The sequence below is a fragment of the Panthera uncia genome, chromosome B1 (genome assembly GCF_023721935.1).
Source record: "Panthera uncia isolate 11264 chromosome B1, Puncia_PCG_1.0, whole genome shotgun sequence".
Classification (NCBI taxonomy): Eukaryota; Metazoa; Chordata; class Mammalia; order Carnivora; family Felidae; genus Panthera; species Panthera uncia.
In genome coordinates, this window is record NC_064811.1 from 131,691,656 (window position 1) to 131,717,068 (window position 25,413).

The 25,413-nt window shown below is 35.2% G+C and overlaps 1 protein-coding gene across 3 annotated transcripts in view; it reads left to right on the plus strand.

Annotated features, from left to right (window-relative positions):
* GRIA2 (glutamate ionotropic receptor AMPA type subunit 2) overlaps window positions 1–25,413 on the plus strand; it is a 156,255-nt gene that overhangs the window by 93,132 nt on the left and 37,710 nt on the right. For all 3 annotated transcript variants that reach the window (XM_049631224.1, XM_049631221.1, XM_049631223.1), the window contains exons 4-6: window positions 1,175–1,371; window positions 5,701–5,754; window positions 10,584–10,745. In XM_049631224.1, the coding sequence (XP_049487181.1) occupies window positions 1,175–1,371; window positions 5,701–5,754; window positions 10,584–10,745 (413 nt within the window). The remainder of the gene's footprint in view (window positions 1–1,174; window positions 1,372–5,700; window positions 5,755–10,583; window positions 10,746–25,413) is intronic.

A 25,413-nucleotide genomic window follows, 5' to 3' on the forward strand; every position in this document is an offset into this window, starting at 1 on the left:
ATCATAACCTCAGCTGAAGTAGTCAAATGCTTAACCAGCGGAGCCACCCAGGTGCCCCTGTAGGTTTTAACATTTAGAGTACCTTTGTTTTTGCCATAGTAAATGGATTTAATTAAAGTTTAGTACATGAATAAAATTTATAGAGCACATTAGGTAAATCTCACATTTTATGGGTAAAAAGGAATCAGCATTCTTCTGAGAAAGATGCAGTTCTCTCTGGAATCGGGAAGATGATGTGATAAGCCCTGAATTCTTTTTGAAGCCCAGATTCTGTGTTGTTCATTAAACTATTAATAGAAATGATGCATTTAGGTTGGCCGTGAAGAGCTGGAGGGATGTGGAAGACAAGTTTATGTACTGCTTTTCCAAGTGCTAAACTGCAGATTTAACTTTAGGCAAAAAATTCACAAATTGAGGTAATGTACAATTAAAAATAAAAATAACATTTTCTCAGTTGTATGATGCAATAAGCAAAATTACTACTAAATATGAAACTGGTCTCATAGTTTGGGAAATTAAGTAAATGTAACAAGTCTGTGTTAGAAAACCAACTGCTACCATCTGGTTGATAGGTGAACATTTTAATCCCTATGGGATCAGTCCCAATAATAATAATAACAAAAAAAATGACATTAACAGAGGCTGAGGAGAAGAAACTGCTGATTGGGAGACATGACAGCCTCCTCGAGATTATTTGCTCCTGTGTTCACAGAGACTCATGTAGATTTGTCTCCCTGAAAGTGTTACGACCTCCTCAAGGATGTTAATTGGAAATGATAGAACGTCATACGTAACGGAACAGTCTTTTCCATTCTGTAAGAGAAAGAAATGTGTGCTCTGTCTTTGTATTTCACTTTAACCAAAGGTATCACAGACGTTACTCTTTAGTAACACCAGAAAAGAAGACAGCTGAGAGAGCTGAAAGAAGGGGAGACTATTTATCCCTCCAAATTCTTTCCATCAGAACAATAGCATGTAGATAAAAGAGTTTCTGATGCGAAGTGGAAATAAGTCAGTGTTGATAAAGATCGTAGCTGTAGCTTTTTAGAGGAGTCAACATCCCCTCCGTTGACGAAAATAGCAGCCTTAAAAATATATCCGCCGTCGATTTCACAACATAATTCTGAGTTATTTAAGTATCTTTATTGGTCATCATTTTTCTTTGCCTTCCTAGGCTTATCAACGCTGCAGGCAGTGCTGGACTCTGCTGCTGAGAAGAAATGGCAGGTGACTGCTATCAATGTGGGAAATATTAACAATGACAAGAAAGATGAGACGTACCGATCACTTTTTCAAGATCTGGAGTTAAAAAAGGAACGGCGTGTCATCCTGGACTGTGAACGGGATAAAGTAAACGACATTGTAGACCAGGTTGGCTATGCTCTGTTTTCTAATGGCACCAAATATAGAATGTGCGTGCAATGTCAGCATTTGCAATGAGTATTTGTGTGAGGTGCTTGAACAGCAGTTTTTACTTTATGGTTTATGTAGGATGCAGCAGGGATCATCAATTAAATTATCTCCGGCTTCAGTTAGCAATAGCAGATGGTCTTCAATAATGCTGACACATCATACTAATCATTAAATATATTCGATATGTAATTCCTGACTCTTATGCTTTATACGATAAGCATTACCTTAAACTTTGATATTTTTAGTTGGAAAATTAAAATTTTACTTGTTGAACTTTTTAGGCATAAAGAAGTAGCCACATTAAGTGAAATTGAGGCTGGGTTCAAAGGGAAAAGTGAGTAGTTCATGAATTCTTTGGCAAAACATGGAGTACTTCAATCATAGAGTGCAGTATGGAGCATTAAGTCTATATTGTTGTCTGGATGGGTGCTTGTCTTCAGAAAAAGTGTGTATATGTTTCTCCAGGAATCATGTTTTTCCTCCTAGTAGGTAGATTTTATATCACCATAAAACTATTAATCTATGAAATTAAAATATGTAGGAGAGTCGTATTCAGTCTGTGTTTGCTGTTTGAGAAGTTTACTGTACATAAGGATGTTTTATCTGTGCTTATTACCACACCATCTTGATTCCATTTAAGATTTTTTGGGGGGATAGGACAGCCGTACAGTAATATCCTACTGATAAAAATAAAATCCACTGTATCACATAGATAAGGTAAGTGACCAGGGATGTTGCTGAAGCAGCGGAAGCAGCATCATAATTTACTAAGTTAAGGTTTGCTTCACTGGATATCTGCTTTTCCTAACTTGTAGGGGTATGTGTGTGTGTGTGTGTGTGTGTGTGTGTGTGTGTGTGTAGTAGCTTCTAGGGATAATATAGGATTGGAAGAAAAACATGCAGTTAAGCATGCATTTCTTGGCCCTTTCAGCCTTTGAGGAGACAATTAGATTCATTAATTTGTGTAACACAAAGCATTTTGAAAACATAAATGTTGACGAAGCCTTAATTGATATGTAATAACACAGGCCCTAAGACATACAAAATGGATCTCACATAAAATATTAAATAACTGGATAAAACTAACTTGTTATGAGAGAGGGCTAAATGTTATATGCCAGAGAGGTGAACATTTCAGTAGAAAAGTCTTGGTTCCTGTCTCAGGAGATGAAGTTAGGGTTGTTTTTAACCCGAAGGCCTCTTGTTCAAATGTGAACTTCAACAACTCATTTGAATTTCATAGGAGATTCTCATTAAAACTGAATTTTAATAATAGTCATTAGTCTTTTGTTTAAAGAATTTATGTATTCATGACTCATCATATTAAATGTTGGTGAAAGCTGTTTTGAAAATAATTATTTCTGAAACTAGAAGAGAGAAACTATAAGAGAAATTGGGAATACATAGAATGTAATGTTTTGAAACAAATATACAATGATTAAATACTTGTCTATATGGACATCCGTTCAAAATGTACAGAGATTTTGCACATGCATGTTATTTGTATTTTCATAAGACGCTTTTGAATGTATTAAATGAGTGTGTACAGTGGTTGATTGCATCATTCAGCAAACATTTATTTCAGACATCCTCTGTGTCTAGAATGAGAGACGCAAAGAAGGAAGAAAGAGTGGTAACTTGGGGCACCTGGGTGGCTCAGTAGGCTAATAAGCATTCGACTGCAGCTCAGAACATGATCTCATAGTCCGTGGGATCAAGTCCCACATCAGGCTCTGTGCTGGCAGTGTGGAGCCTGCATGGGATTCTCTCTCTCTCCCTCTCTCTCTGTCCCTCCCCCACCACTCTCTCTCCCTTTCTCTCTCTCTTTCTCTCTCGAACTTAAAAAAAAAAGAAAGAGTGGTATTTGTACCCCATGAACTTACTGTTTAGAGATGAAGACCAATTTTACTTGTCATATTAGAGTATTACAATTTATACAACAATGTGGTCGAAGAGCCTAGAAGAGAAAAACTATCTTAACAGTGGTAGGAGGATCAATGAAGGGTTCATGCACATACTGGCAGCATGTGTCTGGCTCGCGTTCCTTCATTTACTCATTCAATACATTTCCTTGATTTTCTAATGTTTGCCAGACAGGCACTGTGTAGATCCAAGAAAGTAATGTTAAGCAAAACAGTCAAAAGCCTGTTAAGGTGAATATTTATGATATATTTACAGAAATTCATGCATAAGTATAATAATGGTATATCTGACAAATGAGAACAGGATGTTATGAAAAAAACGACAGAAAAAATTTAGATTAGGAGATCATGGAAGGCCTTTGGGGAAAACAGTCTACCAAGCAATAAGTGAGGTTGAAGTCCATTTCAAGAAAAGGAAACACTGTTTACTTATTCACTCTATTAACACTTATAGGAGAACAGAATTGCTGAAACTTTATTTCATAATAGCTTAAAGTTAGAAAGAATCCCTTTGTTGATTATGCATGTTTTATCATTTCAATAAAACCTCAGAGTTATTTATTTCTAGTTGTGGTTAGGTGGGAAAGAACTGGTCCATTAGAAACATTGAGAAATCAATATAAATTTGCTATTGTTAGTGCAATGCTAATGATTATTGTAAAGCAAAAATGTGAGTTAGTATGACCAGCACTAATTCCTATTTACGGGTAGAGTTAGTGAATTGTCGTATCTCCCCGCTTTCTCCCAGTGAACACTTAACTCAAGTAAGGGCTACTGGTAGCACCATTTATACAATGTTCTGTTGTTGTTGTAGTTCCCAGAAGAAAGACATGCATGAGTCAGAAAGTAGAATGAACAGTAAACAGAATCAACAGATGTCAGTAGGGTATGCGAGGGACACAATCAACTCAATTCAAGTGATGCTAATTAATATATTTTTCATCCAGAAGGACATCTGTTCCTTCAATATAGAGGGTTCGTTTTCTTGAAAAAGGTGATTTAGTTTACCTAAAAATGGGTTAAAAATAATACAAGCCCTAACTCTCTTCCAACTAGCTATCACTTAACCTCAAAGGGATATTTGGTGGAATCCTTCTTAGGATTTTGCCCTTGTTCTTTAACTAAATGCATTGCTTTGGAGTACCAGACTTTGTCCAGGATAAGAGAAGGTCAGAGAAGTCTTCTCCCAGGAGGTAACATTGGGTTGAAATTCCTTGTGCTTGTAGCATTAATAAGACAAATGATATGATAGTGGAAAGAGCTTTCCTAGCAGAGGAAACAGAATATATAAAGCCCTGAGGTGATGGAAAGAAGCCCTTTTCTGCACAAAATTACTGAAAAACAGGGCCGATGAGGCTCCAGTGTAAAGAGTGGTAAAAGCCTGGAGAAGCTTGCAAGATCATTGGACTTCTCAGCATAAATTAAGGATTTTGTCTCTTAACGCTGGAAGCAATGGGAAGCCACCAAAACAGTTTAATTAGGCAAATACGCTAATGATTTGAATGTTTGTCTATAGCCCAGGTATTTCATGCTTTCCATTGATGTGACACTTTTCTTAAAAATAAAAATTACGTTTTCATACCTAAGTGCTAGGACTACCACATGACCATTTTACCAAATTCAACTCTCTTTAGTTGATATACAGGTCAGTGAAAAGTCACATTGATTCAGTAATATCCCAAACTGACGTGAGCATTACCAAAATGACCACTTGTTCCATGATGTGTGTGTCTCACCATTGATTTTTGACTTAGATTTGTGGAGAAATATTAGCTTCTCTGATGCTTTGCTGCCTCGAGCTGGAAATAATAATGTTCATTGGAACTAAATTATAAGCATTTCAAGAATCTTAAGATGGGAATATTATTTTATAGATTCATATAAGAATTCTTTTATATACTTATTCATATTTTTTAAATGCATGTACTACTATAAATTTGCGTGTCAGTGTGTGAATATAAAATCTCAGATGTTGGTTTCAGCTGTTTAAGGGTGTAATGAAAAAATAGCTTTTGTAGGAAGAAAACTATGGCTTATTATGGATTCATACATGTTTTTAGTTTTATATTTCTTAAGATCTTGTGATCTTATTTCCACTATTGACAAAACTGAGGTAATTATGTCTGTTTAGTTATTGACTTCTTGAAAGAAGTGATGATAAAGCACTAAAATGTATCGTTACCTTTTTCTGAGTGAAATGGTCACTGTTGTGATAATTATATCTTGTCAAATATGACTCCTCATAGAATATCAAAAAACATAGTAGATAAAATTCTATTGTTTTTCTCATTTGGGCCATAACATCAATAATTTTACATTTATGTTATTTGCATTTATTACATAATGGTTTCTTTATCTTTGTTAGGTTATTACCATTGGAAAACATGTTAAAGGTTACCATTATATCATTGCAAATCTGGTAGGTGAATTAATTGATATTTATTATTTTAATAGAGATGTTTATTAATTATAAAATAGTTGTGAATGATCAGCATTTATCAGTGGTATTTTTAAAAACATATTGTGATTCTATTAATCAATTAGAAATGATATTTTTCTGAATTTGTTATGTTTTGGATTTATTTCCTATTTTACATTTTCTAATCAATCTCCTATTATAAATTATGTAAGAAATTAGAGAACGATATTTGACAAGTTTATAAATTGTCTTAAAAAGCATATTTAGTTATGGAAAAGTTTCAAAAATACATAAAGCTTAATTATTCAAATTTCCTCTTGGTTTTCATTGTCATGGTGTTTTATACATTCTTCCTTTCGTTCATTCCTTTAAAGTTTTTAGTATATATAATATTTGAAATAAATGCCTATTTGCGAGAATATCTCAGTGAAAAATTAAAGCTGGAAATGTCAAGAATATTAATATATTATATATTATTTATTTCTGATTATCTACTTACTATGTAAGCAACACAATGAAATTGAATTCCTATAGCTGATGACTTTTTCATTGGGATTTCTGTCAGATTATGATTACACTGAATATCCAAGTGGTGAATTGTATCTCTCTCTTAAATATAATCAGAGCCCTTTAGAATTATCATTAGACATTTTTTTTTCAAAATAGTTTTTAGATCAGCAGTAAAATGATCTTATGCCTTTATCACTGCAAAGGTTTATGTTCTTTAAAGAGGTATGATCTTCCTTGATGAGAATACCACCTTCCCCAACCTCTGAAAAATAGTGGGAAAAGGAGGGAAAAAATAAGAGCTTATTCTAAATAGCATAATAGGGCTTGGGAAAGTTTTCATATCTACGTAAGTGTAGATTCATTTCATGGCTTCTGGAATATCAGATTATTATACTAGAAGACATTATTGTTGGTAATCATGGAGAAAAAAAAAACAAACAAACACCTCACAACCGATAAATACTGTTTTCACTAAAAGGTAGCCGCAGTGATTTAAAATATTAAATCTCAAACTTACATGCTACTGCTAGAAGTTGGTTGTTCAGGTAAAAATTCTGTTTGCCCGTGAAATGGCTAACTACAATAAAATTCATCAGAACTTACCCATTAATGTGTTATTACAGATCCTAAGTGACTTCCCACCTGAGCAGCGAGGGTTAAAATAGATACAACTCTGTATTCACTCTTTTCAGAACTACATTCTGTGCAGGGAACAGCCTGGACAGTTAGTCCCCTGTGTGAATTGTGCCATTTGATGAACAACACAGAGCCACATTGAAAGCCGTGATCTTTAAAAATGTCCAGATGGAGAAGATTATATTGGAACATTGAGAAATAATGACAGAAGGTGGCTCATCAATTTGAGAGTTGATATCTGATTCTATGAAAAAGGAAAGAAACGTACGAATGACCAAAGTAAAAAGATTTAAAAAAAAAAAATCAAAAAACAAGTTCATGCTGCTGTCATGCTTCTAGGGAGAAAAGTGCCTAATACTTTATCTGAATTCAAATTGTGTTCCTCCTTTTCTGAATACTTGGTATCTTCACCATATGGAACTTCTAATGAATCAGTAAATTCAAAGAATCTGAGAAAAGCTGTGGTTTCTGAGAACTAGAAGACATTTGAAAATTCCACTGACATTTCAAATTGAAGAATGCCATTCAGAGTTGGAAGCGCTTTGGTCTTCCAAAATCTTGATTGGAAATGTCCCCTTTTTCCTCTCCAGTGTGTGTTGAGAGTTAAAGGTGGTGGTTACAAAAGATAGTAAAGCCCTTTAGATACCACTGTTGATTAATCTCCTCAGGAATTGGTAAATGCTTGATTAAGCTCCCAAACACAGGTTGTCATTAAGTTCTTGATACAGCACTTAAGAGGATGATTTGTGCAGAATGTGACCAAGAAGTGGGCGTAAAGGGATCTAGTTTTCATTTCCTCAATCCATAGATATGGACAAAACGTGCTGCAACCAACCCATCCCTCCCAGACTATCTGCCTTACAGTGAAGCACATTCATCAGGGAGCCTCCCCCATGCACATAGAAATTCCAATAAAGTTTTTTTTAGTGTCTTACTCTTAAATAGCTGAATAGAATTAGGCATTTGTGAAAAGTCTGGGCCATGAAGGATATAATATAAAACAAACAAACGAATGAATAAATAAATAAATAAATAAATAAAAGTAAAATAAACAAAAACAGGGCAGGCAGATAACACAAGACAAATGTTTAAAGTTATAATGGATATCTGCAGAGAAATAAAATATATTTTATCCAAAAAGAAGAGAAAGAGTGCATTATGAAAAAGAAAAAAAGAAAAAAAAAACCCTCAGAGAATAAGAAAGAGCTATGGGAAGCTAACTTTTTTTTTCCTAAAGTAACAAGTAAAATTATGTGACTTTGAAGATAAGCTTAAGAAAAGTCTTTACGATTATGTAACAAAATGACAATACCCTATGAAATGCAGGGGAACCTGTAAAGGGACTTAGACATTTACTCTAAAAGTTGCAATGTGGTAATAATAGGCATTCTGGAAAGACACAGTAGTGAAAACAGGGTAAGAAATTGTCAAAGAACATTCAGAAACATTCCCAGTACTGGATGACACAAATGTGCCCCTTGAGTACAGAAAGCAATGAAAGAAAAGAGACTTCCTTTCATATTTCAAAGAAGATGTCATCATGACATTTCAGGGAAAGATAGATCTTAAAGATTTTGGACAGGTGGGAGGTGGAGGCAGAGAGGGGTGCAAAGGAGGTCAAATTTTTGTATTTATTACAAAAAATAATTAGGAATAATGACATTGTATTTTTCAATAGAAACAATAGAAGTCAGAGGAACAATGTCCTCAGATTATGAAAGTTTGAACTTAAAATTCTGTACTTAGCCAAAATACTAATCAAGTGTTAGAGCAAAATAAAGATATTTTGAGACATTCAGTGTCTCAAAAAACTTACCTCCAGTGTGTCTCAGGAAGCTATTGAGGGCTCTGAAAGAAGGGAATAAAACATGAAAGAATAGTAATCAAGGCAGCCAGATTCGGAACTAGTCAGAAACATGGTGAAGGGACACTCCAGGGTATTGTTGCAGAGAAGACGGAAAGAGGAGCCAGTTCAGATAACAGCGTTTAAGAAGTTCTCCTGTAAATTAAATATTCAGAAGAAAAAAAAAAAAAAAAGAGGGAGAAGCAGATTACTTGATATGTTTGAATATGTTATTTAGAAAAGGAAAGATTTACTTGTATAAACATGAAAAGTTCCCATGGAGCAACTGGAAAAAACTAAAGATAGGTATACAGAAAACTATAGTAAGTAGTGAAAACTGTAGTAGTGAAAAACTGAAGCAATTATTAATGTGAGAATGAAATACCTTTCATGAAGGAAAATGCAGCCTCAGCACATTATCTGGCTTTACTCTGAATAACAGAATTGCAAATATGAAAAGCATGAACGTGAAATGGATGAGGAGGTAAAAGTGAATGAATTGCATGCTCATCTGACATAAGCAAAAACTCAATAAAAAATATCTAAAATGGATAAATTAAGAAAGCATATGTGGGGACGCCTGGGTGGCTCAGTCGGTCAAGCCTCCGACTTTGGCTCAGGTCACGATCTCATGGTTTGTGGGCTCGAGCCCTGCGTCAGACTCTGTGCTGACAGCTCAGAGCCTGGAGCCTGCTTCAGATTTGGTCTCCCTCTCTTCCTGCCCCTCTTCGTGCTCTGTCTCTATCTCTCTCTCATAAAAAAAAAAAAAAAAAAAAAATTATAATTAAAGAAAAAAAAAAGAGAGCATATGTGTCATGCAGAAATATGGAGATAAATATATGAAAAACAAAAATTATTGGAATTGATTGTTTTGAAGCAGCTTAATTGAAACAGGGTTGGGCAAAGCAGAGAATCTGCAGCTTTTGTTATATATTTTTTTGCACTGTTTGCATTATTTTGATAAAAAGAAAAACAAAAGAATAAAAAAAACAAAAGAATAACAAAGTAATTATCCTTCTTTACACAAATATATTAAAATATACTTTCTTAATATCAATAACAAAGACAAGATTCTCCTATATTTTGGATTCAGGGATAATTTCAATCCTTATGCACAATAATAAGGAGTAAATGTATGAGGTGAAAAAGTTAATTGTGATTTAAAATTGTGATTTCATCTTGTGATTTCATCTTTGAGAGAATACTCTCAAATTGAGATAGAATTCATGACAGCACAAAATTTGAAATCAATGGAAATACCACATAATAATAGTTTTAGTAATGACTGAATTCATTCTAATAATGCAAGAGATTGATTTTTAAAATTTAATACATTTTATAAAAAATTAACTTACATACTTAATATGAAATTGTTTGACTGTTCTCAAATAATGACTAGTCATTTAGTACCCTCCATGCTTATTTTAAAGGTGTCTTATCACCTGAGAGAATGACCAATTTTAATAGGAATAACTTGCTCACAATGGTGTAGCTCCCAGAGAACTAGCTTTATGTTATTAAGTATCTGTAACCATGTGGTAGTGCTCTGTTGTAGAATCAATAAATAAAACCCGTCCTTATCCATGGAAGATTTCTCAATAAAATGGAGAACTTTTATGTGAGTACAGCCAATAAACATTCATTGATTAAGGACCTACTGTGATTACAAAATGATAGTAGGTATTGGTGCCGAGTACTGACTGATAGATGCATGAATCATTTCCTATGAGCTTTTGATCTTGTGTGCTCTTTGACATTTGTAAAACCTCAATGTATAGGTTATTTTGTAAATGTTCTCTTTGATTCCTAATGGAAAGCCTGACATGTGTTCTGTGTCTAGGGCTTTACTGATGGAGACCTATTAAAAATTCAGTTTGGAGGGGCAAACGTTTCTGGATTTCAGATAGTGGACTATGATGATTCCCTGGTATCTAAATTTATAGAAAGATGGTCAACGCTGGAAGAAAAAGAATACCCTGGAGCACACACGACTACAATTAAGGTATGTATCTACCTACCGATATGTACATCTACCTCTGTGTCTATGTATTTATATATCTGTATCTGTATCTGTATCTGTATCTGTTATCTGTATCTGTATCTGTCTATATCTAACTGCTAGCAAGTAGCCTGTTCTCTGCAACACCCTAGGAAGATAAAAATCTGTTTGTTCTAGTACTTATAAAAAATGCAATGCTTCATGCAACCAAACAGAGAATCTTTGAATTCTAAATGCAGTGCACTGTTCTGTTGGGAGCACTACCCAGATTCATCTTTTATTCTCCCCATGGAGACTTTACTTGTTTATTCAGTGTATTTTATTATGTGTCCACCTGCATGCATATACTTACCTCCAAATATTAAATGTCTCTGCTGTTGATAGGAAGGTTTGTTTGTTGTTGTTGTTGTTGTTGTTTTTCTTTTTTGGTCACCTTATTGACAGCAGAGACAAGAATGGATCAAAGAAACAGTAAGTGGAATGAGATGATCACATTCTTTATGCAACTAGATTTTTGAAAATTAAGAGCTTCAGAACGTAATGCAAAGTAGTTCAAAGGCGTAATGATTTTGTTTGCTTGTTTGTATATTATTAAGCAGATTGTGTATCAACCAGTCAGGGACAGTATTATTTCATTTGCTCTCACAGTTATGTTTATACATCAGAGAGAGGTTTTCTTGTTTTCTGCACATAATGGAAAAAAAAAAAACCAGATGTGGATGTTTGGCTTTAAATTTGGGTCTGGCTGTGAGACTGGTCCTAGGTAAGGATTGAAGTTCTCTACTTTGGGGTATATAAATGGATCCTGTTAATTTTAAGTTAAATTCCAGACAGCATCTCATAGAATGTTAAAGAATAACCCAGAGTTCATTTTTTTTTTTTCTCAAAACTGTGTGGCTTCTTGTTTAGTGACTTTGACTCATACTCCACATTCACACTGCTTATAACAATATTGTGGACTTGTGGGAGTGCCATCATGTAGCAAGGCTGATGAGAAGGAAAATGGACACCTAGTCATTTTGTTGATGTCAGGGTACATCTACACCTGTGCTCAGTAACAGTCTGACTGCTGACCCTTGTTCTGTGGAATTGCAGGTTTCCACCCATCCCAAGATGGTGCCTTTTTAGCTGTCAGATGAACATTGCCTGTGGCATTCATCCCCAAATAGAACTAACATGCTCCTTTTGAATACTCTGGTAGTCATCATGTTCCTCCACTGCTGCCTATCGTGAGGAGGATGAGAGCAAAATGAGATGATTATTGTCCCAAGGAAGTTGTATCATTGTGGAAGTTCATGGGTCATGCATCAAAATACAAGGCAAACTTGGGGTATGAGACATCTTTGGCAATGCATTCTATTAACAATTTTGCCAGATTCTAGCTCCAGATTTTGCTCTGTTGGAAGCTTGCTCCCTTCCTGCTGTAGCATTTCCCCCTGTAGTGCCTTTCTTTCAGCTGCTTCTGCCAAGTTTCAGAGAGATCGTGATGGCCCTTTGGTGTGCAAACAGCATACATAGGGTTATAAGTTTAAAAAAATGTAGGTTCTGATTCAGTGTTTGACCCCAGTTAAAGATTCAACACCATTTACAAAGACAGCACAGCTTTGGAAACAAAGGCTTCCATAGGAGACACATTTTTTACAGCCTTTGAAGCTTGATAAAAATTAGTCTGTGCAACCAAATGGCTTTGGGTAGGAGTTCATCTCAACACAGACATATTGCTCATTTACTAAAGCACCAGGGACTGTATTAAAGAAAAAAAAAAAGCTCTTTGATAATCTGTAATCTAATGGAGGAGACTAACATGTCAATAAGCAAATACGATAAGGGATGGTGCATATAAAATATGCCATTTCCCTGCATACGATTAGGGCAATATGGGGGAAGGGATGTGAAGGAGGGCTCTCCGAAGATGGGGCATCTGAGCAGGGGTGTGCCTGGAGAAAAGGGTGTGCCTGTGTGAAGGAGCCTGCACACAGACTCAGAAGTGACACAAGGGCATGACTGAGTCAGGAAACTGTACTTGTTTGTTTCTTTGTTTGTTTGTTTTTTCCACTGTAGGAATTTAAAATATTTAGATTGGGTGGGAGGGACATATTGTGGGAGTTGTCAAGAGATAAGCCTCTTCAACTGTCAACAGACGTAAAAGGTAGGGATTAGAAAACAGGGTTTTCAAGATTTTTTCTGTTTCCATGGGCAGAAGAAAGGAAGAAAGGCCATATAGGGCATGATATAGCATTTTCTAATATAAACAAGTAGCATATTTTCAATATATGATCTCTTTAAGGAAGGAGAGTAAAAATATTTCCCAATGAGATTATTTATTTTTATGTTGTCTTTGGGTCATTGTACCAGGTACATTGCCTGGTCATTTAAATCACATTTTATTATTACTACAATAAAAATTTACATTATAGGCATAAAAATCTGCAAAAATGCAATTCATTACATAAAATTCTCACTATGGCTAGGCTTTGGAAATAATATAAATTATTGCAAATTATAAGAGTATTAAGTAAATCATTGTTTTAAAGTCTTAGTCTTCTCCAAAAGTTAATGAAGCTTCCGTAGTTTCTTCATTAAAACCATTCTTATTTGATGAATAAAAGTAAAATATAAATGTTTCAATATCAACACATGTCAATAACTATGAAATATAAATTACAAATGTTAAATTTCTTCATTCTTATATTCTGTGCAAAAAATAACTCTAGAGTCATGGCACTGAGATTTTAAATCTGGCTCACCAATCCACTAATTTCAGGCAACATTCATTCATTTATTCATTTATCAATTCATTTATCCACTCAATACTTATTTATTGAGTTTTTACTCTGCAGACTGGCACTGTTCTAGGTGTCAGAAATGACAAAGTTCTAGTCTTTGGGGATTTATAGTCTTCAGACTAGAAACCAGCAATTGCCTTTTAGCAAGGATGGAAATTGTCTTAATGACATCCCAAAGTCAATATATTCTAAACTAAACTTTTGATTTCCCACTGCTGCTCCCTCTTCAGCACCTGCAAACTTCCTTCAACAATCTTTCTACCTCATGTGATGACAACTCCATGTTTTCAGTTGTTACTTGACCAAGAACTTGGAAATGGCCTTGACTCCTCTCTTTTCCCTGCAGTCCACATCCAATCGTTCAGGAAATCCTATAGGCTCTGCTGTACTTCTTAACCCCTGTTCTGCAACCACCCTAAATCAATCACCATCGTCTCTCTGCGAGGATTATTGCAATGGTCTCCTAGACTGGTTTCCCTGATTTCACATTTGCCCTTATCTTTCATGTTTGTGGTCCTTTTAAAACATAAATTAACATCATGTCACTGTGCTGCTTTAAGCCCTCCAATAGCCCTCTGTTTCACATGGGGTAAAAGCCAAAGTTATCTCTTTGAGGCCCTAAATACTCTGTCTCCCAGTCACAAGTGACTCATCTCTTGGCATTCTCCCCCTTGCTCATGCAGCTTCAGCTACATTAGCCTTTTTGGTGTTTCTTAAGCATGGAAGGCACTTAGGGTCTTTGTGCTGGCTATTTCCTATTCTGGACTGTTCTCCCCTAAATATCTGCATGGCTAAGCCTACATCACTCTTCAGATCTTTGTTCAAATGCTATCTTCTCAAGGAAGGAAGTGGCAGGCTTTCTCTTTAAAATTGCAATCTTGGGGCACCTGGGTGGCTCAGTCAGTTAAACATCATACTCTTAATTTCAGCTCAGGTCATGATCTCACAGCCATAAGATAGAGCACCACATCAGGCTCCCTGTTGAGCATGGAAACTGCGTGGGATTCTCTCTCTCTGCCCCTCCCCTGCTCATCTCCCTCTCTCTCTCAAAAATAAATAAATAAACATTTAAGAAATAAATAAGTAAAATTGGAATCTCTCCATCCATCAGGGTATGTCCATTGCTAGCTTTCCCTGCTCTAGTTTTTGTCATGATTACCTTCTAGTATACTGCTTTCATAATTAATATATTCATTACATTGTTCATTGTCTGTCTACTCCAACTTGAAAGTAAGTGCCATGGGGGCAGGGATTTCTTTGTTGTTTGTTTACTGATATATTCCAAGCTCCTAGAATGAGGCCTGGCACATAGCTATTTAATAAAGGCTTTAGAGGAAATCAAAGATACTGTAGTAGTACCCATAATAAGCTGGTCTCCTCCAAGGTCTGAAGTAAGAAAAGGCTTTTTTGAGGAAGGAGTAGTGAAGTCAAAACTTGAAAGGATGGTAAGGATTAAGAGAGAAAGGACAGTGGCTCCCCATAGAGAAATAGGATATGTAAGGTTCCAGGGCACAGAAAATGTAAATATTTCCATAAGGCCAGAGTTTGGACAGAGGTGTTTTGAGGGAATTCAGACAAATACTTCTTTAGAAATATGTGTTAGCCAAGGGTGCCTGGTGCCTGAGTAGCTCAGTCAGTTGAGCGTCCTACTTCGGCTCATGTCATGATCTCACAGTTCGTGGGTTCAAGACCTGTATTAGGGTCTGTGCTGACAGTGCAGAGCCTTCTTGGAATTCTCTCTCTCTCTCTCTCTCTCTCTCTCTCTCTCTGTCTTTCTCTCTGCCCCTCCCCCACTCATACTTTCTCTTTTTCTCAAAATAAATAAATAAACTTAAAAAATAAAAGAGAAATATGTATGATCTAGATTTTGTGTGCCCTGTAGATTTACGAAGGAATTTTTTATCCTATTCAGAGAGCAATAGGGAACAACCAGAGGAGAATGAATATCATGTTTTGATACAAGAAGATTACTGACTACACTACCTGGGTGACAACAAGTTGTAGCCTGTGTATGTGATGGTCCGGTAAGCTTTTAGGAAGATATCACAAACAATCCAGGGAATTCTGAAATGTGGTCGCAGCATAAAGATGGAGGGAAATCAATGGACTTGTTACAATTGGCAATTCTTTCAGATCTTCTTATTTGCAAAATAAATGATTATTGCAAGACTCATGATGATTCTTCTATTATATAGGAATATAAATTCAGCTGAGAGATATTTGTGGGTTAAAAACAAGACTCTGAAAGGCAGTGTGTATCTTTTGTATCTTACTGGCCCCAAATCTCATACACTAGTTTGCACACAGTAGACACATAGATATTTATTGAAATGAAGACTAATGAAATGAAAAATATAAACTCTGAAAATAACAAATCACTAAGAAAGGAAAAAAAGTAGTTATCATTGTTATGAAATTTGGTTAAAATTTCTGCTCTGGCATTTGTTATGTCCCTTATTCAGCCCTGGCAGAAAAGTAGTGTTACTTTATTGGTGAAATGTAGAATGACTGTAGTCATCAGACATGAAGCTTCTCGATTTAAATGGGACAATTCAAGTGAGCATTTTGCTTTCCATAAAAAACGTTCCAGAAGAGGCAGATAATGAAGATGATTTGCCACTATCTCAAAAATAATTTATAAATACTTCTATTTTTAGATAGGTTTTCAGTGTTTTCAGTGTCTTCAACAACTTGCCAGATTACAACTACCCATTCTATCTTGCACATCGACAGTTTGAACCTTAGTTCAATTTTTGTGTCCGTAATATTCTGCTGATGTTAAGGAATTCAACAATAATACGTGACTGACATTTTTGTGGCACTTTAAATAATGACTTTCCCACCAGAATCTCATTTTACTCAGGAAACGACTGAAAGCACAGACCCAAACTTTTTTAATTGCTGTCCTAAGAGAGTTATTAGGCCTGTCTGAAAATAGCATCATCTTTTTCAGTTTTGTAATTAGCACCGTGCATTATATAGTACCCTGGTGACTTAATAGAATTAATTCTGCTTCTTGAACATTTTAACTGACCAAAACCACTGCTAACACGTCAGTGTCCCCTACTCCTACTATTATTTTGCCACACAACATCCTAGAGGTTTGACATGTTTAGTTCCTTATATTGTAGGTTTAATTGATTTTTTTTGTCTTTTTATTTTATTTTAGTTATTTTTTTTAATATAATTTATTGTCAAGTTAGCTAACATACAGTGTATACACTGTGCTCTTGGTTTTGGGGGTGGATTCCCATGATTCATCACTTACATAACAACACCCAGTGCTCATCCCAGCAAGTGCCTCCTCAATACCCATCACCCATTTTCCCCTCTCCACCGTCCTCCCATGGACCCTCAGTTTGTTCTCTGTATTTAGGAGTCTCTTACGGTTTGCCTCCCTCTCTGTTTGAAACTATTTTTTCCCCTTCTCTTCCCCCATGGTATTCTGTTAATGTTTACAGCAGTGCTTTCAACAATAGCCAAATTATGGAAAGAGCCTAAATGTCCATCAACTGATGAATGGATAAAGAAGATGTGGTACACACACACACACACACACACACACACACACAATGGAATGTATGCAATTGGCAAAGAGAAAGAATGAAATCATGCCATTTGCAGCAATCTAGATGAAACTGGAAGGTATTATGCTGAGTGAAATAAGTCAGTCAGAGGACAGATATTATATGTTTTCACTCATATGTGGATCTTGAGAAACTTAACAGAAGACCATGGGGGAAGGGAAGAGGGGGAATATAGTTACAATTAGAGAGGGAGGGAGGCAAACACAAGAGACTCTTAAATGCAGAGAACAAACTGAGGGTGGATGTGGGGGTGGGGGAGAGGGGAAAATGGGTGATGGACATTGAGGAGGGCACTTGGGATGAGTAGTGGATGTTATATGTAAGCCAATTTGACAATAAATTATATTTAAAAAAAGTTTCTCAAGTTCCACATATGAGCGAAAACATATGATATCTGTCTTTCTCTGACTGACTTATTTCACTTACCATAATACCCTCCAGTTCCATCCACGTTGTTGCAAGTGGCAGGATTTCATTCTTTCTCATTTCCAAGTAGTATTCCATTGTGTGTGTGTGTGTGTGTGTGTGTATCTATATATCTATATGTCTATATAGATATATAGACATATAGATATATAGATATCTATATATCTATATGTCTATATATCTATATAGACATATAGATATATAGACATATAGATATCTCACATCTTCTTTATCCATTCATCAGATGATGGACATTTGGGCACTTTCCATAATTTGGCTATTGTTGAAAGCACTGCTATAAACATTGGGGTACATGTGCCCCTATGAATCAGCACTCCTATATCCTTTGGATAAATTCCTAGTAGTGCTATTGCTGGGTCGTACGGTAGTTCTATTTTTAATTTTTTAAGGAACCTCCACACTTTTCCAGAGGGGCTGCACCAGTTTGCATTTCCACCAACAGTGCAAGAGGGTTCCCATTTCTCCACATCCTCGCCAGCATCTGTCGTTTCCTGAGTTCTTAATTTTAGCCACTCTGACCGGTGTGAGGTGGTATCTCAGTGTGGTTTTGATTTGTATTTCCCTGATGAGGAGTGATGATGAGCATCTTTTCATGTTATCCATGTTCAGTTAGCCATTTGAGTTGTCTTCTTTGGAAAAGTATCTATTCATGTCTTCTGCCCATTTCTTCACTGGATTATTTTTCAGGTGTTGAGTGTGGTAAGTTCTTTATAGATTTTGGATACTAACCCTTTATCTGATACGTCATTTGCAAATATCTTCTCACATTCTGTCATTTACCTTTTAGTTCTGTTGATTGTTTCCTTTGCAGTGCAGAAGCTTTTTATCTTGATGAGGTCCCAACAGTTCATTTTTGCTTTTATTTCCCCTGCTTTCAGAGATGTGTCAAGCAAGAAATTGCTGCGGCTGAGGTCAAAGAGGTTGTTGGCTGTTTTCTCCCCAAAGTTTTGATGGTTTCCTTTCTCACATTTAGGTCTTTCACCCATTTTGAGTTTATTTTTGTGTGTTGTGTAAGAAAGTTGTCCAGTTTTATTCTTCTGCATGTTGCTATCCAGAGACTGTTTTTTTGTTTGTTTGTTTTTGTTTTTGTTGTTTTGTTTTTTTCCATAGAATACTTTCCTGCTTTGTCAAAGATTAGTTGGCCATACATGTCTGGGTCCAATTCTGTGTTCTCTATTATATTCCATTGGTCTCTGTGTCTGTTTTTTGCCAATACTATACTGTCTTGATCATTACAACTTTATAGTAGAGGCTAAAGTCTGGGATTGGGATGTGTCCCACTTTGGTTTCCTTATTCAACATTACTTTGGCTATTTAGGGTCTTTTGTGGTTCCATACAAATTTTAGGATTGTTTGTTCTAGCTTTGAGAAGTATGCCATTGCAATTTTGATTGAGATTGCATTGAATGTGTAGATTGCTTTGGGTAGTATTGACATTTTAACAATATCTGTTCTTCCAATCCATGAGCATGGAATGTTTTTCAATTTCTTTGTGTCTTCCCCAATTTCTTTCATAAGTTTTCTATAATTTTCAGCATACAGTTCTTTTACATCATTGGTTAGGTTTATTCCTAAGTATTTTATAGTTCCCAGTGCAATTGTAAATAAGATCGATTTCTTGATTTTTCTTTCTGTTGCTTCATTATTGGTATATAGAAATGCAACCCATTTCTGTATATTGATTTTATGTCCTGTGACTTTGCTGAATTCATGTGCCATTTCTAGCAGTTTTTTGGTGGTCTTTTGGGTTTTCCATGTAGATTATCATGTCATCTATGAAAAGTGAAAGTTTGACTTCTTTGCCAATTTGGTTGCCTTTTATTTCATTTTGTTGTCTGATTGCTGAGGCTAGGACTTCCCCAAAGCCAGAAGAAGAGAATTAATAAAGATTAGGGCAGAAATGAACAATATAGAATCCAAAAAAAAAAAAAAAAACAGTTGAACAGAGCAATAAATCTTAAAGCTGTTTTTTCTGAAAAAATAAACAAAATTGATAACCCCCTAGCCAGACTTCTCAAAAAGAAAAGAGAGAGAACCCAAATAGATAAAATCATAAGTGAAAGAGGAGAGATCACAACCCACACAACAGAAATACAAACAATTATTAGAGAATACTATGAAAAATTATATGCCAACAAACTGGACAACCTGGAAGAAATGGACAAATTCCTAGACACCCACACACTACCAAAACTCAAACAGAAAGAAATAGAAAATTTGAACAGACCCATAACCAGCAAAGAAATTGAGTCAGTTATCAAAAATCTCCCAACAAATAAGAGTCCTGGGCCAGATGGCCTCCCAGGGGAATTCTACCAGACATTTAAAGCAGAGTTAATACCAATCTTTCTCAAGCTGTTTCAAAAAATATAAACGGAAGGAAAGCTTCCGGACTCCTTCTATGAAGCCAGTATTACCTTGATTCCCAAACCAGTCAGAGACCCCACTAAAAAGGAGAACTACAGGCCAATATCACTGATGAACATGGATGCAAAAATTCTCAACAAGATACTAGCAAGTTGAATTCAAGAGTATATTAAAAGAATTATTCACCATGATCAAGTGGGACTCATTCCTGGGCTGCAGGGCTGGTTCAGTATTTGCAAATCAATCAGTGTGATACATCACATTAATAGAAGAAGGGATAAGAACCATATGATCCTGTCAATAGATGCAGAAAAAGGATTTGACAAAATACAGCATCTTTTTTAATAAAAACCCTCAATAAATTTGGGATAGAAGGACATACCTTAACATCATAAAAGCCATATATGAAAAGCCTACAGTTAATATCATCCTCAATGGAGAAAAACTGAGAGCTTGCTGAGATCAGGAACACAATAGGGATGTCTACTCTCACCACTATTGATTAATTGATTTTTAAAATTTATTAATTTACTTTAATTTTTGAGAGAGACAGAGACAGTGTGAGCGGGGGAGGAGTGGAGAAAGAGAGAGAGAATCCTAAGCAGGCTCTGTGCTATCAGCACAGAACCCGATTTGGATCTGGAACTCAGGAAGCCATGAGATCATGGCCTGAGGCAAAACAAGAGCCAGAGGCTTAACTGACTGAACCATCCAGGCACCACTTTATAGTCTGTGGTTTAAAAAGTGTGTATATGGCTGAAATAAGCCCTTAAATTAAAATTTTGATATGGATATTTTATAAAAAGTGATTGAAAAATAATGCATTGCACTATTCAAATGTAAATTATGGCATTAAATCATATTACTTTGTAAATGTATATTACAGGATTAAAAAGGCACTACTACTATATAATAATAAGTCTCAATATCTGGGTTCATCTCATTTCCACATTCCTTCATCTATAAAGGGAATAAATTTAGGTGATCTCAGCTCAGATTCCTCTAATGCCATGATTATGTGAAGTGCTGATTAGGCATTCAGTAAAACATACATGAACAGTTCTAATTTTTGCTGAATCTGTGCCACCTCAAATGGTTCCTTTGTCTCTCAAAAATTGTAGTGACTTGCAAGCAGTCATCTCCGAACTCCAGAAATTGAAATCAAATCCTAAATAACCTTGGAACATATCTGTTTTCTTCTTACTGGATTATAAAAGATAAGGAACTTTCACGTTGTTAGAAGATTCCTAGAAAGTGGGGAGACTCAGGGAGGAATTTATGCAACCAACAAAGTAAGAGATCTGCCTCTTAGTCTCTTCCAACTGATGGGTGAATCAAAACCAGCTTTTTTTCCATCTTGATGAACCTAATTAGTTTTATCTGAAAATTTGGGTTCTTAAGTGAATGCAAAGTTTTAGAAGATTAAAAGTATTGGTCGTTAAGCAAGACTTTCAGTCAGAGTCAGTAGCCCCACTGGATAATTTAGGTAAAAAATATGTAGTTTTTTAATGTATTCCTTTCACATGAAAAATCTTTCTTCATGGTGGACTAAAAATTATTTTTATTATTCAGGAAGAATAATAAAGGATGTTAATTTTGATTTCTTACCAATGGAGTTGGCTTTTTCACCCACGGAAATGTGATACAGCCAGTGTGCTTACTAAAGATGTTGATTATTTTTAAATTTTGTAATTAAGATTTAACTTTTTTAGAGCAGTTTAAGGTTCACACTAAAATTGGGCAGAAAATGCTGAGAATTTCCATATACCTCTGCCCCAGACCTGCATAGCCAACTCCAATATCAAGTTCACTCACCAGAGTGATTCATTTGTTAGAATTGATGACCCTGCTTTGATATATCATAGTTGCCCATAGTCCATAGTTTACATTATGGTTCATCTTAGTGTGTACATTCTGTGGGTTGGCACAAATGTGTAATAACATGCTTCCATCATTATAGTTTCATAGTGAATATTTTCACTGCTCTGAAAATCTTCTGTGCTCTACCTATTTATCTCTCCTCCCACTCCTGGCAAACACTGATCTTTCACTGTCTCCATAGTTTTGCCTTTTCTAGAATGTCATATAGTTGGATTCATACAGTATACTGCCTTTTTAGATTGGCTTTTTTCACTTAGTAATGTACATCCAAGTTTCTTCCATTTCTTTTTATGGCTTGATAGCTCACTCATTTTTAGCACTGATAATATTCCATTGTCTGCATGTACCACAATTTATTCATCCAAACATTTACCGAAGGATATCCTGGTGGCTTCAAATTTTGGCAATTATGAATAAGGCTACCATGAATATCTATGCACTGGTTTTTGAGTGGAAATATGGTTTAGACTCCTTTGGGTAAATACCAAGTAGTGCAATAGCTGGATCATATGGTACGAGTATGTTTAGTTTTGTAAGAGACTGGTAAACTGTCTCCCAACGTGGCTGTACCATTTTGCGTTCTCACCAGCAACAAATGAGCATTCCTGCTGCTTCACTGATGCTGAGTTTCTGTGATGATATCATAACTTTATGCAGTAAAGTTTCAAAGGGCACGTGTTCAACAAGTTTTACACAGCCTTATCACAGACAGCTCTGGAAAAGTCCAGAGTGCAATTAAATTTGAAATTAATGCAAATGAATAAACTTAAGTTTATAATATATCTCCTAATACTGTTCATTTTTTTATGGCTCTAGGTGATTCTTGGTCATTGCCCAGAATATATAAACAAATAAAAAGACTTTCTCAAGTTTTTCTTATAGGTTTACTTATTTTTCTTAGAGCTCATCATTTTTGACCATTTTGATAAATTTGTAAAATGAAGAAATTGAGAGGTATATTATAAAATTCTTTAGGGAAATATCATTTGGTGTATAATAACTTTAATCAAATAAGGGATGCCACTTAAAAATGAGTATATAAATTTTTTCAGGCCATAAAACTTTTAACAGCCCAAAGTATGTTACACAAGACATTATTTTTATGGAAAATAATTGGTGTTAAGGAAATTTTTTAAATGGTAATTTATTTGGACAATGAATGTTCTTCAGACAAAGCTAAACTGGGATTGTCACTGCAGGATTTCTCAGGGCTTTTAATACGCCAACGTGAGAATAATTTTCTGAACTTCTTGAACCATAGACTCTTTTGTAGATTAGGATAGTGGTTTTCAAAACATCAAAACAAGCTAGTTTCATACCCGGACAGATAGTAATACAAGGAAAAAAGAAAGCAAACACACTGGCTAATAACTTGTATTTTTTAGCACATTTTATAATTCACCTGGCTTCTCATTTCCTATAACTCTACTCATTTGATGTGGTGTTTGCCAAACAAGGGGACCCACTGTCCTAGTGTGCTTGGTACTGAGGAGTTTCCTGGGATTGCAGACTCTCTGCTTAAAATGGGGATACTATGACCAAACCAGGCTGGTTGAGCACCGTCATTGGAGCACCATCATTTCTCCAGAAACACAGAGATCTGAATTCAAACTCCACCTGCCTCATTTGTGACCCTGGGAAAAATATAACATGTTAACTTGAAATATTCATCTCTAAAACTGAAATAAAAATATTTGTGGCATCGACTTTTTAAAAAGGACTTGCTAGGAAACCACTCAGCTCAGGTTTGGCATGTAGAGAACTTGGTCGACATGAATTCTTTCTCCCTCATGAGCTTTTCCAATACTACTATGACATAAGAGAGACGTTGCTTTCCTTATTTCATTGGTAAGAAACCTTGGACACTCTTACTTTTCTTAACTTGCCCAAGACAACTGAGTAGTAAATGATAACATCAGGACTTAGGCTCTGTCTTCTGATGGTCCATTCAATGCTTTCTAAACTATATACAATCCAATTTCAAATGTCAAGGAAAATTTCAAAAATGACCATTTACAGCAAGGTTTCTAACACTTTCATTATACCTAAAGCCCAGTACTTTTTCTTGGAATAATTGTTTTGTTTGTTTTAGCACAGTGCAGATAACATGTTTAGGAGGAGGTGCTATCATAATAATGACCCATAAAATGTTATATTATAGCCTATTTATCCTTTTTGTATGTTCATTGAATTCTAAATGTACATAGAACTTCTTTTTATTCCCTCTTTTTCGACTGTCAGAAAACCGTTTTCTGGTCCCAGTGATTATGGTAATGTATTATTGAATAATGTCTGATGACTATTGGGCATAACAAACATGTTTAAAATGTGTATTTCATTTTATATTTGAAAAGTAAGTCTCAATAAATCTAATTTAAAATGGAATAAAAAGTGCATTTGGAAAATGGACCATAAAAACGTTTCCCAGATTTCTTCTTTAAAGTGTGGATATGATGCAATTGTGATATGAGTGCTGCAAAACATAATGGCCCCCACTGAATTATAAATTTCCAACTCAGCTGAGGGATTTCACAGAACATAAACACCGGGGCAGAGATGATGCATTTGTTTTCAAGGAAGGAGATAGTTACATTGGCATCATGTTCCCTTCAAATTAATTTGCACCTAGTTTAGTGAATGGTAGAATAAAACTGAAATATCTAACAATCCAATCAAAAATATGAATATATTTGTTTAGAAAAATAAACGAGCCACATATGTGGCACATAAACAAAAAGGAACTCTGGAGACAGTGTCTGTTTATTTTCTCTCAGTCCAGAATTGTGTTTCTATGATTGTGACTTTTAATTAAGAATGATAATAGGCTGGAGACTTGATTAAATTTAAACATTTGAAAAAGGTTGAAAGGATTTTCTCTTCTTAGTATGCTCATGCTCTGAATCATAATTGTAACATGCTGCACAGACCTAAATGCTTTTAGTTCATTCAACCTAATATTATTTTTTAATGTAGTTCACCAACATCTATAGACCTCTAAAGCATTTAGCAGATGACTTTATAGATTTCTCATAGTAATGTGAACAAGCTGACTCAAAGAAGATTTTGGCTTTTAACTATTATCGTAACTTTTTAATAGACGTTGCAATACTTCTGTTTTTACACATCCGATTTATTCAGTTTAGCTCTGTTTCCTATTCAGTGACCTAGACTTTATTTTAAGAATCATACTGTCAATGAACTAACTGATGTAGAAGAAGGCAAATTAATCATTTTTTTTTTCCTCTAGGAGAATAGAAACAAACATATATGTATGCCAGATAAATTCTGGTGTGTTATCTTATTTCTCCAGGTCTTTGCTTAAGTAGATATGATATAAAACAGTGCCTTTGATATAATACAGCTTTTCTTAAAAGAGTCCATGAATATTCTAGAACACTTGGAAAAGAAATATAATAATATGTTTCCTATTATTATAATCATTTTGTTTATTTTTCTTTCCCTTATTTGTTGAAGGTATATTACTATTTTTTAATCAGTCTCATTTATCAATGAAGAAGGGTTTTTAAAAAATTTAGTTGTAGTAATATTTTCACTAATTTTATAATTGACATTCATATTGTTATATAACCTTCATTAGTGTCA